The 13,563-nt window shown below is 46.9% G+C and overlaps 1 protein-coding gene across 5 annotated transcripts in view; it reads left to right on the top strand.

Moving 5' to 3' along the window:
- The window catches only part of LOC115152006 (phosphatidylinositol 5-phosphate 4-kinase type-2 alpha), a 37,469-nt gene extending 25,252 nt beyond the window's left edge, over window positions 1-12,217 (top strand). For 2 of the 5 annotated variants that reach the window (XM_029696433.1, XM_029696451.1), the window contains exons 2-11: window positions 2,959-3,056; window positions 3,184-3,280; window positions 3,993-4,145; window positions 4,226-4,372; window positions 4,481-4,519; window positions 7,544-7,657; window positions 9,475-9,588; window positions 9,742-9,979; window positions 10,404-10,507; window positions 10,621-12,217. In XM_029696433.1, coding sequence (XP_029552293.1) covers window positions 2,959-3,056; window positions 3,184-3,280; window positions 3,993-4,145; window positions 4,226-4,372; window positions 4,481-4,519; window positions 7,544-7,657; window positions 9,475-9,588; window positions 9,742-9,979; window positions 10,404-10,507; window positions 10,621-10,701 — 1,185 coding nt within the window. In that variant the 3' untranslated portion in view covers window positions 10,702-12,217. Of the gene's footprint in view, window positions 1-2,444; window positions 2,828-2,958; window positions 3,057-3,183; window positions 3,281-3,992; window positions 4,146-4,225; window positions 4,373-4,480; window positions 4,520-7,543; window positions 7,658-9,474; window positions 9,589-9,741; window positions 9,980-10,403; window positions 10,508-10,620 lie in introns of those variants that run through there. The other 3 variants (XM_029696469.1, XM_029696443.1, XM_029696461.1) reach the window with 3 other exon arrangements.
- Window positions 12,218-13,563: the final 1,346 nt, after the last annotated feature.

Below are 13,563 nucleotides of genomic sequence, written 5' to 3' on the forward strand. Positions count from 1 at the left end.
CTGCACTACCTGAGCCACTTGTGTGGGTTGTAGACTCTGTCTCATGCTACCACTAGAGTGAAAGCACCGCCAGCATTCAAAAGTGACCAAAACATCAGCCAGGAAGCATAGGAACTGAGAAGTGGTCTGTGGTCTCCACCTGCAGAACCACTCCTTTATTGGGGGTGTCTTGCTTATTGCCTATAATTTCCACCTGTTGTCTATTCCATTTGCACAACAGCATGTGAAATTTATTGTCAATCAGTGTTGCTTCCTAAGTGGAAAGTTTGATTTCACAGAAGTGTGATTGACTTGGAGTTACATTGTGTTGTTTAAGTGTTCCCTTTATTTTTTTGAGCAGTATATATATTTTTCGAATACATTTTTTAAAAATATATAATTTTAGTGAATGATATCAAAAATAGGACTGGTGGAGTTATGTCACACATGCAGCAAACAGACAGACATATGGAAATGTCTGCTCTACCCAAAATTACAACCAACTAATTGCAGCATTACCACAAAAATGGAAGAGGCAAGTAGAAGGGGAAAAAAGTATGGAACTTGTATGTCGGCCCTGTATTAAAGAACATAAATGGTTAAAGACAAGTGTGGATAAATAAAAACATTTTCCAATTTCATTTAAGGAACAAAAAACTGACAGCTGTGCCATATAAATTGCAAAATAGTTGGGAAGAGATTTTCGATGTACCCATTCCATGGCACTTGGTTTATGAATTGATACGCATAACAACGCGGGATTCAAAACTTTGAATTTTTCAATTTAAATTACTATACAAAATTCTTGCAACTAATAGAATGTTATATATATATGGGGGATACAATCTTCCCAGCTCTGCAGATTTTGCTGTGAGGAGGCAGAGTCATTAGATCATTTATTTTGGTATTGTCCATATGTAGCTCGTTTTTGGTCACAGGTCCAGGAATGGCTGACGAATTGCAACATTTGCCTAGAACTAACGCTGCAGATAGCAATACTGGGTGATTTTAAAAAGCCATAATCAATAATAGAATAATTATTTTAGCAAAAAAAAAAATTTTTAATTTACAGTCTAGAAGCTATGAGAATAGAAAGGTTCAGTACTTTTGTGAAGCATCACAGCACAGTTGAAAAATATATGGCAAATAGAAATCCAAAATGGATGGTGTTGATAGATGGGAGGGGTTGAATGGAGCTGAAGGGTGGGACTAATAACAAGATAACCAATGTAAAACATACAGGGTCTGTAAAATGTATATAGGTTCAGAAATTGTCAAATAGCACAGTTACAAATAGAAATCAAACTGGACGGACATCAGAAATAGAGGAAGGACTAAAAACAAACAAAATATAACTATTGTAAAATAGATTGTCTGTACAATGTGTATAAGATGTATATGTATGTGCATATGCATGCATGCTGTACCAGTCAAAAGTTTGGACACACCTACTCATTTGAGGGTTTTTCTTTATTTTTTTGCTATTTTCTAAATTGTAGAATAATAGTGAAGACATCAAAACTATAAAATAACACATATGGAATCATGTAGTAACCAAAAAAGTGTTAAACAAATCTTAAATATATTTTAGATTCTTCAAAGTAGCCACCCTTTTGCCTTGATGACAGCTTTGCACACTCTAGGCATTCTCTCAACGAGCTTCATGAGGTAGTCACCTGAAATGCTTTTCCAACAGTCTTGAAGGAGTTCCCACATATGCCGAGCACTTGTTGGCTGCTTTTCCTTATCTCTGCGGTCCAACTCATCCCAAACCATGTCAATTGGGTCGTCGGGTGATTGTGGAGGCCAGGTCATCTGATGCAGCACTCATCACTCTCCTTCTCCTTCTTGGTCAATTACCCTTTGCACAGCCTCGAGGTGTGTTTTGGGTCATTGTTCTGTTAAAAAAACAATAGTTCCACTAAGTGCAAATCAGATGGAAAGGCGTGCGCCCCATGGAGGATTTGAACTTGCACCGCAAGTGGCAATAGATGTCAGGAACTTGGCCCCATACCACTGTGATCTAACCGTCCAGAGCCGTCGACGCTTGTAATTCACAATTATATTATCAGAGCGTGCCATTGGACTTCTGGTAGGTATGTTTTAGTGAGAAAGAGTTGATCAGAAACAACTACATTTACCCTCCCCCAAAATGTATATTTATGAGCAATTCCCCGAACCCCCAACTTCTCACCTGAATGCATTTTGGTTTTACATTTGAAGGGGTTGGGCAAAGGCTGAGATTGGGGTTGAGACTTACTCTTTTACTTTTTCTGCTGGATGTTTTTTCTAAGACCCCTTTTCCATCTGTTCGACCAGAAATGAAATGTTTTGGGTGAAAAAATGTATAATGCCTTAATGTCTCAAATATAGACTCATTATGTTTGTAACAGACCTATAAGACTAGATTGGCTGCTATAGGAAGTAGTTAATGAAGTAGTTAATAAAACCATAGACTGTGTGGACCTGAACAGCCTTTCAGCATGACACACGCACATGGTGACACACAGAGCTGGAAACTGATTATGACAATCTGTCTCCAGCCCCATCCCTCAATCTGTGTGAGTCACAGCCACTGATGCCAGCAGGCAGGCAGTTCTAAAGAGCCCTGCTGTCTTGAAGCTAGCTAGACTACAACCCTGTCCCTGCCTGCCGCCGCCTCCCCACACACTCTCTGTCTCGTGTTGGTTTCACATTTCTTGCAGTAGAGGAAATACAGAATGTCTAGTCAACGTAGTTGTTAAGGTGTTTTAGTACTGTGCTGAAACAAAAGCCTGCACAACCAGGAATGATGGTCACTGAGCTAAAGAGACAGATGAAGGGGGTGTGAGGAGTATGGAGGTCTGAGGTGCTGTATGCTCATCTTGACTAAAAGAACAGGCCTCTGGATTTGACTAACATTAGTTCAATCTGATGGGATGTTTATGTTTAGTCATTACTCTACAATAACACTATGCTTTCTCTTTCTCTCGCACTCAGATCAATGAGTTGAGCCATGTTCAGATCCCTATCATGCTGATGCCTGATGACTTCAAGGCCTACTCCAAGATCAAGGTGGACAATCACCTCTTCAACAAGTAAGTGTACAGACACACACAAGACACACTAATCAAAATGCTCTGATGTTAATCAAAATGCTCTGATGTTAAATGTCTATCTCAATAACAGCTTGTACTGTGTGTGTGTGTGTGTGTGTGTGTGTAGGGAAAACATGCCGAGCCATTTCAAGTTTAAGGAATACTGTCCTCTGGTGTTCCGCAACCTTAGAGAACGTTTTGGCATCGACGACCAGGATTTCCAGGTACATGCACGCAGAAGCAGACTGAACTCCTCTCGCTCTGTCTTCCTAATCTTGCTATATTTCTTTCATGTTTATTGCGAAGTTTCTCTCTCTTTGTCTGTCTCTGTGTGTAACGCTGTATTCCCAGGGTAGAGTGTGTGCTCTGTGTTGGCATTAGGGAGGGCAGTGTGTTCTGGTCCTCTGAAGCTGTCTCTTTGTCTCATGTTTATATCACGGTGGAGGGAGAAGGAGTGGGTGAGGGTAGGAAGAACCACACATGGAGGGGAGAAGGGGTTACAGAGAGGAGTGGGGTAGGGAAGTGATCTGTCTCTGGGGTTGCTCTGGAGGGCATCAGCTGTGTGCTGGGGGCAGGAGGGTGGCACACACCCAGGGGAAGGAGGGGTGTCTGTCCACACACACACTAACACACTCGAGTGCACACACGGTGGCTGGGCTGTTGCAGGGTGTGAGAGAGGGATAGAAGGGCCTTAGAGGCCTGCCTGACTACAGCTGTCTCTGACAATCTCTCTCTCTGTCTGTCTGTCTGTCTGTCTGTCTGTCTGTCTGTCTGTCTGTCTGTCTGTCTGTCTGTCTGTCTGTCTGTCTGTCTGTCTGTCTGTCTGTCTGTGTCTGTCTGTCTCACAATTTCTTGCTCACATTCTCTCTGTAGATTCAAAAACAGTTTCAGATTTTTACAGAAATGTGTGATTCACTGCTCTCTCTCTCTTTGTAGAACTCCCTGACCCGTGCGGCTCCGTTAAACAGTGATTCCCAGGGTCGGAGTGGGGCTCGCTTCCACACCTCCTACGACAAACGCTACGTCATCAAAACCATCACCAGTGAGGATGTGGCTGAGATGCACAACATCCTCAAGAAGTACCACCAGGTACACACACACACACACACCTCAAGAAGTACGAAAGTGAGTCTTAATCAAACTCTCCTCCAATGCTTCTATTTCTCTAGTTCATAGTGGAGTGTCATGGCAACACGCTGCTGCCTCAGTTCCTGGGGATGTACCGCCTCACAGTGGACGGAGACGAGACCTACATGATCGTCACCAGGAATGTCTTCTCCCACCGCCTCTCTGTCTACAAAAAATATGATCTCAAGGTAGGTAGGTAGCTTGGTAGGTAGCTAGGTAGGTAGGGGTGGGAGGGAGGGGATCATTGGAGACTTTCATAAGGAAAAAGGAATGTCTGACATCTTTCTGTCTATCAGGGCTCCACTGTGGCCAGGGAGGCCAGCGACAAGGAGAAGGTACAGTAATTTACTCTCACACACACAAAACAACCAGACCTATACATGGTGTGTTTTAGTGTATTGATATAGACACTAATTATGGAGTTTGATTCTGATTCCTGGCCACTCCCTGTCCTATAAAATCCATGAGGGGGGGGGAACCGAGGAAGGGATGGACTGACGGACGGAGGGGAGGAACCTGATGGAGGGGGGAGGGACTGACTGACGGGAGGGGGGAGGGACTGACGGAGGGAGGGAAGGACGAAGGGAGGGGAGGAAGGGACGGACGGAAGGAGGTACGGACGGAAGGAGGGAGGGAGGGACGGACGGAAAGAGGGGGGGTACGGGCGGACGGAGGGGAGGAGGGAACGACGGGGGGAGGGAGCGGGAGGGACCGACGGGAGGGGGGGGACCGACGGAGGGAGGGACCCAAGGGGGGGAAGGGAGGGACTGACGGACGGACGAAGGGAGGGAAGGGAGGGAAGGGAGGAACCGAGGGACCGAGAAAGGGAGGGGGAGGGACCGAGGGAGGGGGAGGAACCGAGGGAGGGGGAGGAACCGAGGGAGGGAGCTGTGTGTTAACACCTGGTCCATTAAACCAACAGCTTCTGTCCATTACCTACCTGCCCTTCCTTATGTCATCAACTACATGGCTCCACTTCTACTGAGCTGGTTTGCTTTGGTTTTTGGGGTGGGAGTGGGGGGGTAGTTCAAACTGTTCATCTTCTTCTGTTAAGACCCCTGCCCATTACACTCACCATACTCTTGCACGCTCCGTGTTTCTTCAGTTTGCTGCTGCTACAGCAGTCCCATTGCTTCCCCTGCTTGCTGTCTGTGTGTGAGAGACAGAGATGTGTGTGCCAAATGCTTTGTTTGTCTTCTAGAGAGTGAATGTTTTTTTGTGTGCGTTTCCATTCCTGGATTATTTGATCAGATGCTCTTTGTTGTATGCGGCAGTTTTCTGATAATAAGAGCAGACTTTCTCTGAGAGTGAATGAGTGAATCAGCCCAGAGCTGTGTGGTCTAAATATATGGCTTTGATGGCAGTTGTACAAACAGAACACAGGCTTTGTGATTCTGCAACCTTCCCTGTTGGCAGGAATCTTCCCTGCAGTGTGGGAAAGTGTGGTGTGAACTGGTGTGTGAGACTGAACTTTTCGGCATATTTGGACGTTGTGTGTGTGTGTGTGTGTGTGCGCGCGAGCGAGCGAGTTTGTGCGAGTGTGCGTGTCTGAGTAGCTAGATCATCATTTGACCCCGACAGGCCGGATCTTTCCTCCTAAAACTGTAGAAGCTCGGCCGGGTGGAACACCAAAACCAGCGGGGCGTTGTAACTTCGGGGAACCCCTCAGTCTAAATATAGCCCTCTGAGGAAGAGAATAGGGACTTAAATGGAAGTACAGAAGCTGTTGATCACACACTGTACTACACAGTAAGCTCTCTTCTCTCAGCTTAATGTGTCACTATTACAGAATGCCAATCGTTTTTTCTGACAGATCAGCGATAACGGACTAGCCAAGATGTGGAACGACTTGAATTGTTCAATTTACAACCACAACGGCTGCAGTACTACTACAACAAGTACCTACTGCTGCTGCTTTTACCACAGGCCTACAGCATTCACAGGCCTACAGCATTCACAGTTGTAGACTGTTTTTTCCTAAAAGTTTGACATACAGTGTGTACACACACACACACACACACATTGTATGCGCACGGAAATCCGTGAACAGGCATGCCATGACCACCCACCATCACTGTTCAATTACATGACTTGTGAATGAATTAAAGGCCTTCTCACATTGAGCAGTCGTGTGTGTGTGTGTTCAGGCATGACTACTTCCACTATCATGTTTCATCTCTAATGGCAGACTGGCTTTAGAAATACACATTTTCTACATTTTCAGGTTAGGTTGATTCATTGGTTAGTTGGTAAAAAGCTGTGACTGAGTGGTATCCATAGGCACTGCTGTGTATTCGTGAATACAGGAGGGGTGAATGGAGGTACAGGGTATTTGGTGTGTGTTGAGGTACATGGTAGTTAGTATGTGTTAGGTGGTGTAATGTAATGTGCGTAACAGCCGTATGGTGTGTAGTGTTTCACACACAAACAACAAGCACTCTTGACTGACTGCATGCCCCCCCCCCCCCCCCATGCACGTTCTCTGCATGGTCCTACATCTCTAGGTTCGTCTCCAACACCTCCACCAACCGCTCTGTTCTGCATGCTGTAGACTCACTTGGCCTACTGTCCTCACATGGACCTGGGCTTTTATTTCTCATCAACATATTCATACTTTACAGCCAGGGTGGGCAATGGGGCTGCAGTATGCACTGTGCGGGGTTTTGTTCCAGCTCTTAACACACCTAATTCAAGTGATCTAATCACAGTCAATGTTTAGACCATGAATAGTGATGTGATTAGGAATCAGTTGTGTTAATGCTGGGCTGTAACAAAAGCCTGCACTCCCAGCTTCTCCCTGGTTCCAGAGATTTGTCATGGTACCTGTTTACCACTATAGATCTCTGCTATCTAACGTTGTTGTTTCCTCTCCCTGGGCTCCTCCTGCCCGCTGGTAGTGATGTTATTAACACTGTTAGCTACCGGCTGGCCTTCCGTACAGGCGACATGGCTTTTACCTGACATAGTCTGTCTTAGCAGCAGTCTAAAAGAACACCTGAAATGCCACCCTAGCTGTTACAGCGCTTTCTTATGCGCACAAAACCGGAGGATATGCAGATTCTGTTTACACTTAGCAGATGCTATATCCAAAGAGATTTGCAGTACAGTGAGAGCATACAATTTAGTATGTGTATGTGATCCCTGCGGGAATTGAACCTGCAACCTTAGCTTTTCTAGCAGCACTTGCCAGGCTGTACGCTCTTTCAGAAGCTCTCTTTCCTTGCCGCGCTTTAAACTAGACTAATGCAGTTTGTATATTTCTTAAACACTTGCCTTTCCTTAAAACTTCCTTCCTTCCTGTCCCCGGCTCTCTCCTCTCATCCTCCTCCCTCCATCCCTCCCTCGCTCCCCTCTTCTAGCAGCCACGCCCTCCTGAGGATGCGCCACCGCGGCCCAAATCTAACGTTCAGCAAAGGCTGCAAACGCTGCGGATCGCCACGCGCTTTTACTGCGCCATGAAACACGTAAGAGACGTAAGGAACAAGGCCAGGCATGCTCAAGCTATCTACCTATCAAATCATATTATAAAACCAAGTCCAGGCATGCTCAATCTATCAGATCAATCGTATCTCATTTTATTTTCATAGCTTTTTCAGATTCATGTAATGACGGATACAGGACACCTGCAATGGACTGACATGTAGGAAACAGGCAGATGGGAACTGGCTTATTCTGGAACAGTTTTTCAGACTGTTGTTTTTTCCCCCTTTCCTCTATGGCTATTGACCCACAACCAATCACTTTCACTTCCTGTCCCTCACAAATACACACACACAGTGTAATGATGTTGTACCTCAGGGAGTGTGTCTGCGTCTGAAATGGCACCCTATTCCCTATATAGTGCACTGCTTTTGACCAGGGCCCATCAGTCCCCCTGGTTAAAAGTAGTGCGCTATATAGGGAAAACGGGTGCTATTTCAGAGACAACCTGTGTGTAGCTGACCCAGATTCCCATTCGGTGTTGACGAGCAAGCAGAGAGAGACACGTGACTGGTTAGAACAGCTGTTGTCTGAGCATGCCCAGAGCACAGCACCACTGAGCTGCAGCTGCTCCCCACCAGGCCTGGCCTCTCCATTCCTCTCCTGTCCTTCCTGACCAATAATCACAATCCTGCTGTACTATCATCACACCAAGCTGTTTCACTGACCGCTTTTGTTTTTATTTACCTTTTATTTACCTGGAGGTTTGACTGTATATTTTTTGATACTTCAGTTGGTGACCTGTTACAATTCTCCTGTTCTCTCTCGCCAAGCTGAGACAAATTCACTATCGAGCGACCTCACTCACATCCAACGTACCACAAACTTCCTGTAGCGCACTGGTAATGATGTTAGAGCCCAAAGAGATCCTTCATGTCATTCTATGATGATGCCGTTCAAAAAACTGCCTTTGGTCACCTGAGTGAAGGCCTTGTGCAATGGCCCTCTGATCGATCTCTTCTCTACCCTGCTCTCATTGTCTCTCTCTCATTTTCTCCCTCCTTCTCTCACATTCTCTCTCTCTCTCGGCTATTTTCATCTCACTTCATCTATTCTGCCTATTACTGCTACTCTACCATGTCAGCCCAGTCTACCTCTGAACCACAACCATTACGTACAGTACCTGATCTACTGCTTGTATGAGATGCTCTATACTTTCTCTGATATCTGAACTGATCATTGAGCGATTTAGTGGTTGATCAGGAAGAGGAGTGTTTGGGAAGAGATTGAGGATGCATAGAATGGGTGGATGGATATTTGCAATGTATATTATTTTCAGGATGATGTCTGTAGCTGGTACTAGTGTGTCTCTACCTGCTGGTTGACTATCCACATTATTACAACGTTCACCTATTTGAGTGTGCAAGGGAGCCTCGGCCATTGCAGAATTGTTTGTGGTCTTTGTTGCTATATGTGTGTGGGTTTGTGTGGCCGCTTTTCTCGTGCTGCCGTAGAACTGCTTCTGTCAGCTCTCTGAGCAGTGCTGCTGCTGTGACCTCATTTCCTGCTCACTCCTTCCTCTGTGTGCCACAGAATAACGCCCCCTCCTGACACCCCCCCCCCCCCCCCCTACAGACCACAGGCCACACATGGTGCTGTAGCCAGATGGCTCATTGGAAACTCACAAGCCTCCATACAGCTCCCACTGTCTTTAACTGTTATGTGTCACAGATCACTTTATTCAATGAGTCGGTTAGTTAGTTGGATCATTTTAAAGAGTGTACATTCGGACTCCTTTCTAATAATGTAATTAGTTATAAAGTCCAGGTGTGTCCTCTGCTGCCCTGACTGTGTCTGTGTGGTGTGTCAGGCCAAGGAGCTGCCCACCTACAAGGACAACGACTTCATCAACGATGGACAGAAGATCTACATTGACGATGACAACAAGAAGATGTTCCTGGAGAAACTACGTAAAGACGTGGAGGTGTGTGTGGTTCTGTTATTTCTTCTGGTGTGAGTGAATAAATACTTGGGTTGGATTCATCCTGGTCTCACTCTTACCAAAAATGTAATTCTCCCCTTTTACTCTGTCCATTACTTTATTCTATGTCTCCTTCCTCCCTCTCCCTCCCTCCAGTTCCTGGCCCAGTTGAAGCTGATGGACTACAGTCTGCTGGTGGGGATCCATGACGTGGAGCGGGCTGAGCAGGAGGAAGTGGAGAGTGAAGATAACGAGGGGGATGATGAGGGGGAGAGTGACGGAGGGATTGGCACTCCCCCTGACTCCCCCAGTAACACCCTGGACAGCACCAAGCCCCTGTCCCCGGGGGAGTTTGACCCCACCATAGACGTCTATGCCATCAAGAGCAACGACAGTGAGTGGAGAGGGGCAAGGAGGGCGGAGAAGGAAAGGGATAGAAGGAGGGGTACAGGAGACTAAAAAGCAAAGGGTTCACTTCAAAACAGTGGGTCAGAAATACCAAATAGATGAGCAGTGTGGTTGTAGCCCTCTGGTGGCTTCATGTTATATAATTAAGCAATATACCACGGCTAAGGGCTGTTCTTATGCACGACGCAGCACGGTGTGCCTGGACACAGCACTTAGCCGTGGCATATTGGCCATATACCACAAACACCTGAGGTGCTTTATTGTTATTATAAACTGGTTACCAATGTAATTAGAACAGTAAAAATAAATGTTTAGTCATACCCGTGGTATACGGCTCTCAGCCAATCAGCATTCAGGGCTTGAACCACCCAGTTCATAATATAGGGATAATCCTGTGTGTCTGTGTCCAGGTGCTCCTAGGAAGGAGGTGTACTTCATGGCGGTCATTGACATTCTGCAACATTACGATGCCAAGAAGAAGGCTGCTCATGCTGCTAAGACCGTCAAACACGGGGTGTGTGTGTGTGTGTGTGTGTGGTCGCATGCCTACTTCTCTGTTGGTGTAAATGTTGTGTGTTTGGGTTTCCTCCCTTGACTGACTGTCTTCCACCGTGTCTCCCCCTGCAGGCGGGAGCTGAAATCTCCACAGTAAACCCAGAGCAGTACTCCAAGAGGTTCTACGACTTCATCACCACCATTCTCTCATAGCCCCCAGGGGAAGGGGAGGGGGCACTTAGGGAGAGGAGAGATGGAGAGAAGGGATGGTTGAGGGTGGGGGTATTGCGCTCTATCTCTCCGTCAGCAAGGGTGTCCCTCTCAGCAGCTAATACCATCATTCGTTTACATTCATCTTCTCCTCTGTTACTTTGATCTCTGTTACATTGAACAGGGGAAATGGTATTCTAGGTTCCAGTCAGTACTTTTTTATTAGTTTGTTTTGTTTACTTTGGGAATGTTTTTTTTTTTACTGCCTCTTAACACCACGTCCTCACCCTGCATTGTTTTTGTTTGTTTGTTGTTCTGCATTCCTGTTGGGGGGGGGGGGGGGGTTTAGAATGAGGATGAACAGGGCTGTGATTGGATAACAATAGTGCGGTCACTCGGAGTAAATGGTATAGGATGAAGTAAACAGGAAGTGCACCTTGAGGCTTATCCAATCGCTCATCTTCAGGAGGTATGAAGCAGTCTTCCAATTGGCCTTCAGCCAGACCATCCAATCGCCATTTAGTACAGCCCTGCCCCAGCCAAAGCTACTTTCTTATTTGTCCCATCATCCATCACTTTCCCTTTAGACCCTCCTCCTGGCAGTGGATGTTACTCCTCCATTCTCAACTTACACTGCTATCCTCCTGTCACACACACTGCTCTCCTCTACCCCTCCCTCGATATACAAGATAAGTTAAGATGAGTTGTGTTTAGTAAGACAGGGAGCTGGTCAGTAGCGCTGGGTTTAGTAAGACAGGGAGCTGGTCAGTAGAGCTGGGTTTAGTAAGACAGGGAGCTGGTCAGTAGAGCTGGGTTAGTAAGACAGGGAGCTGGTCAGTAGAGCTGGGTTTAGTAAGACAGGGAGCTGGTCAGTAGCGCTGGGTTTAGTAAGACAGGGAGCTGGTCAGTAGAGCTGGGTTTAGTAAGACAGGGAGCTGGTCAGTAGAGCTGGGTTTAGTAAGACAGGGAGCTGGTCAGTAGCGCTGGGTTTTAGTAAGACAGGGAGCTGGTCAGTAGAGCTGGGTTTAGTAAGACAGGGAGCTGGTCAGTAGAGCTGGGTTTAGTAAGACAGGGAGCTGGTCAGTAGAGCTGGGTTTAGTAAGACAGGGAGCTGGTCAGTAGAGCTGGGTTTAGTAAGACAGGGAGCTGGTCAGTAGAGCTGGGTTTAGTAAGACAGGGAGCTGGTCAGTAGAGCTGGGTTTAGTAAGACAGGGAGCTGGTCAGTAGCGCTGGGTTTAGTAAGACAGGGAGCTGGTCAGTAGAGCTGGGTTTAGTAAGACAGGGAGCTGGTCAGTAGAGCTGGGTTTAGTAAGACAGGGAGCTGGTCAGTAGAGCTGGGTTTAGTAAGACAGGGAGCTGGTCAGTAGAGCTGGGTTTAGTAAGACAGGGAGCTGGTCAGTAGAGCTGGGTTTAGTAAGACAGGGAGCTGGTCAGTAGAGCTGGGTTTAGTAAGACAGGGAGCTGGTCAGTAGAGCTGGGTTTAGTAAGACAGGGAGCTGGTCAGTAGAGCTGGGTTTAGTAGACAGGGAGCTGGTCAGTAGAGCTGGGTTTAGTAAGACAGGGAGCTGGTCAGTAGAGCTGGGTTTAGTAAGACAGGGAGCTGGTCAGTAGAGCTGGGTTTAGTAAGACAGGGAGCTGGTCAGTAGAGCTGGGTTTAGTAAGACAGGGAGCTGGTCAGTAGAGCTGGGTTTAGTAAGACAGGGAGCTGGTCAGTAGAGCTGGGTTTAGTAAGACAGGGAGCTGGTCAGTAGAGCTGGGTTTAGTAAGACAGGGAGCTGGTCAGTAGAGCTGGGTTTAGTAAGACAGGGAGCTGGTCAGTAGAGCTGGGTTTAGTAAGACAGGGAGCTGGTCAGTAGAGCTGGGTTTAGTAAGACAGGGAGCTGGTCAGTAGAGCTGGGTTTAGTAAGACAGGGAGCTGGTCAGTAGAGCTGGGTTTAGTAAGACAGGGAGCTGGTCAGTAGAGCTGGGTTTAGTAAGACAGGGAGCTGGTCAGTAGAGCTGGGTTTAGTAAGACAGGGAGCTGGTCAGTAGAGCTGGGTTTAGTAAGACAGGGAGCTGGTCAGTAGAGCTGGGTTTAGTAAGACAGGGAGCTGGTCAGTAGAGCTGGGTTTAGTAAGACAGGCAGCTGGTCAGTAGAGCTGGGTTTAGTAAGACAGGGAGCTGGTCAGTAGAGCTGGGTTTAGTAAGACAGGGAGCTGGTCAGTAGAGCTGGGTTTAGTAAGACAGGGAGCTGGTCAGTAGAGCTGGGTTTAGTAAGACAGGGAGCTGGTCAGTAGAGCTGGGTTTAGTAAGACAGGCAGCTGGTCAGTAGAGCTGGGTTTAGTAAGACAGGCAGCTGGTCAGTAGAGCTGGGTTTAGTAAGACAGGGAGCTGGTCAGTAGAGCTGGGTGTGATTTATGACATCACTGACTGATCTGGTTTGTGTCATTCTGGATATTAGGAAGTTGGTGTGTGACTTCCTGTGGGACAGGGCAGGGCGGTGTTGTGATCTTTCATGGACCTTTTGATCCTGCATTGCCATCAGCACCTTAAACAAATCATTGCACTTTTATGTTGTTAAACATAGGATTTTTTTGTTCCGTCACATGTGCTGCAACAAAAGCACTGTTTGAAGCTATCGAACTGTGCCCCAAGATTTCTGATGGGGGTGTAGTAGGGACGAGGGAAAGTGTCTAGGCTGGAAGGCACTAGGGAGTAGGAGGGACTACAGGTGGGTTTGGGACAGGGCCTGAATGTAGTGAGCAGCAGAGAGAGAGGAGGGGTGTGTTCAGGACAAACAGCCCAGTGTTTACCTCTGGCATCGTACCAGCCTGAACCAGAGTCTTACCCACATCTGTCTGTCTCGGGTCTCCAACCCCGGCCCTG

Source organism: Salmo trutta, chromosome 2, assembly GCF_901001165.1.
Source record: "Salmo trutta chromosome 2, fSalTru1.1, whole genome shotgun sequence".
NCBI classification, from domain to species: Eukaryota; Metazoa; Chordata; class Actinopteri; order Salmoniformes; family Salmonidae; genus Salmo; species Salmo trutta.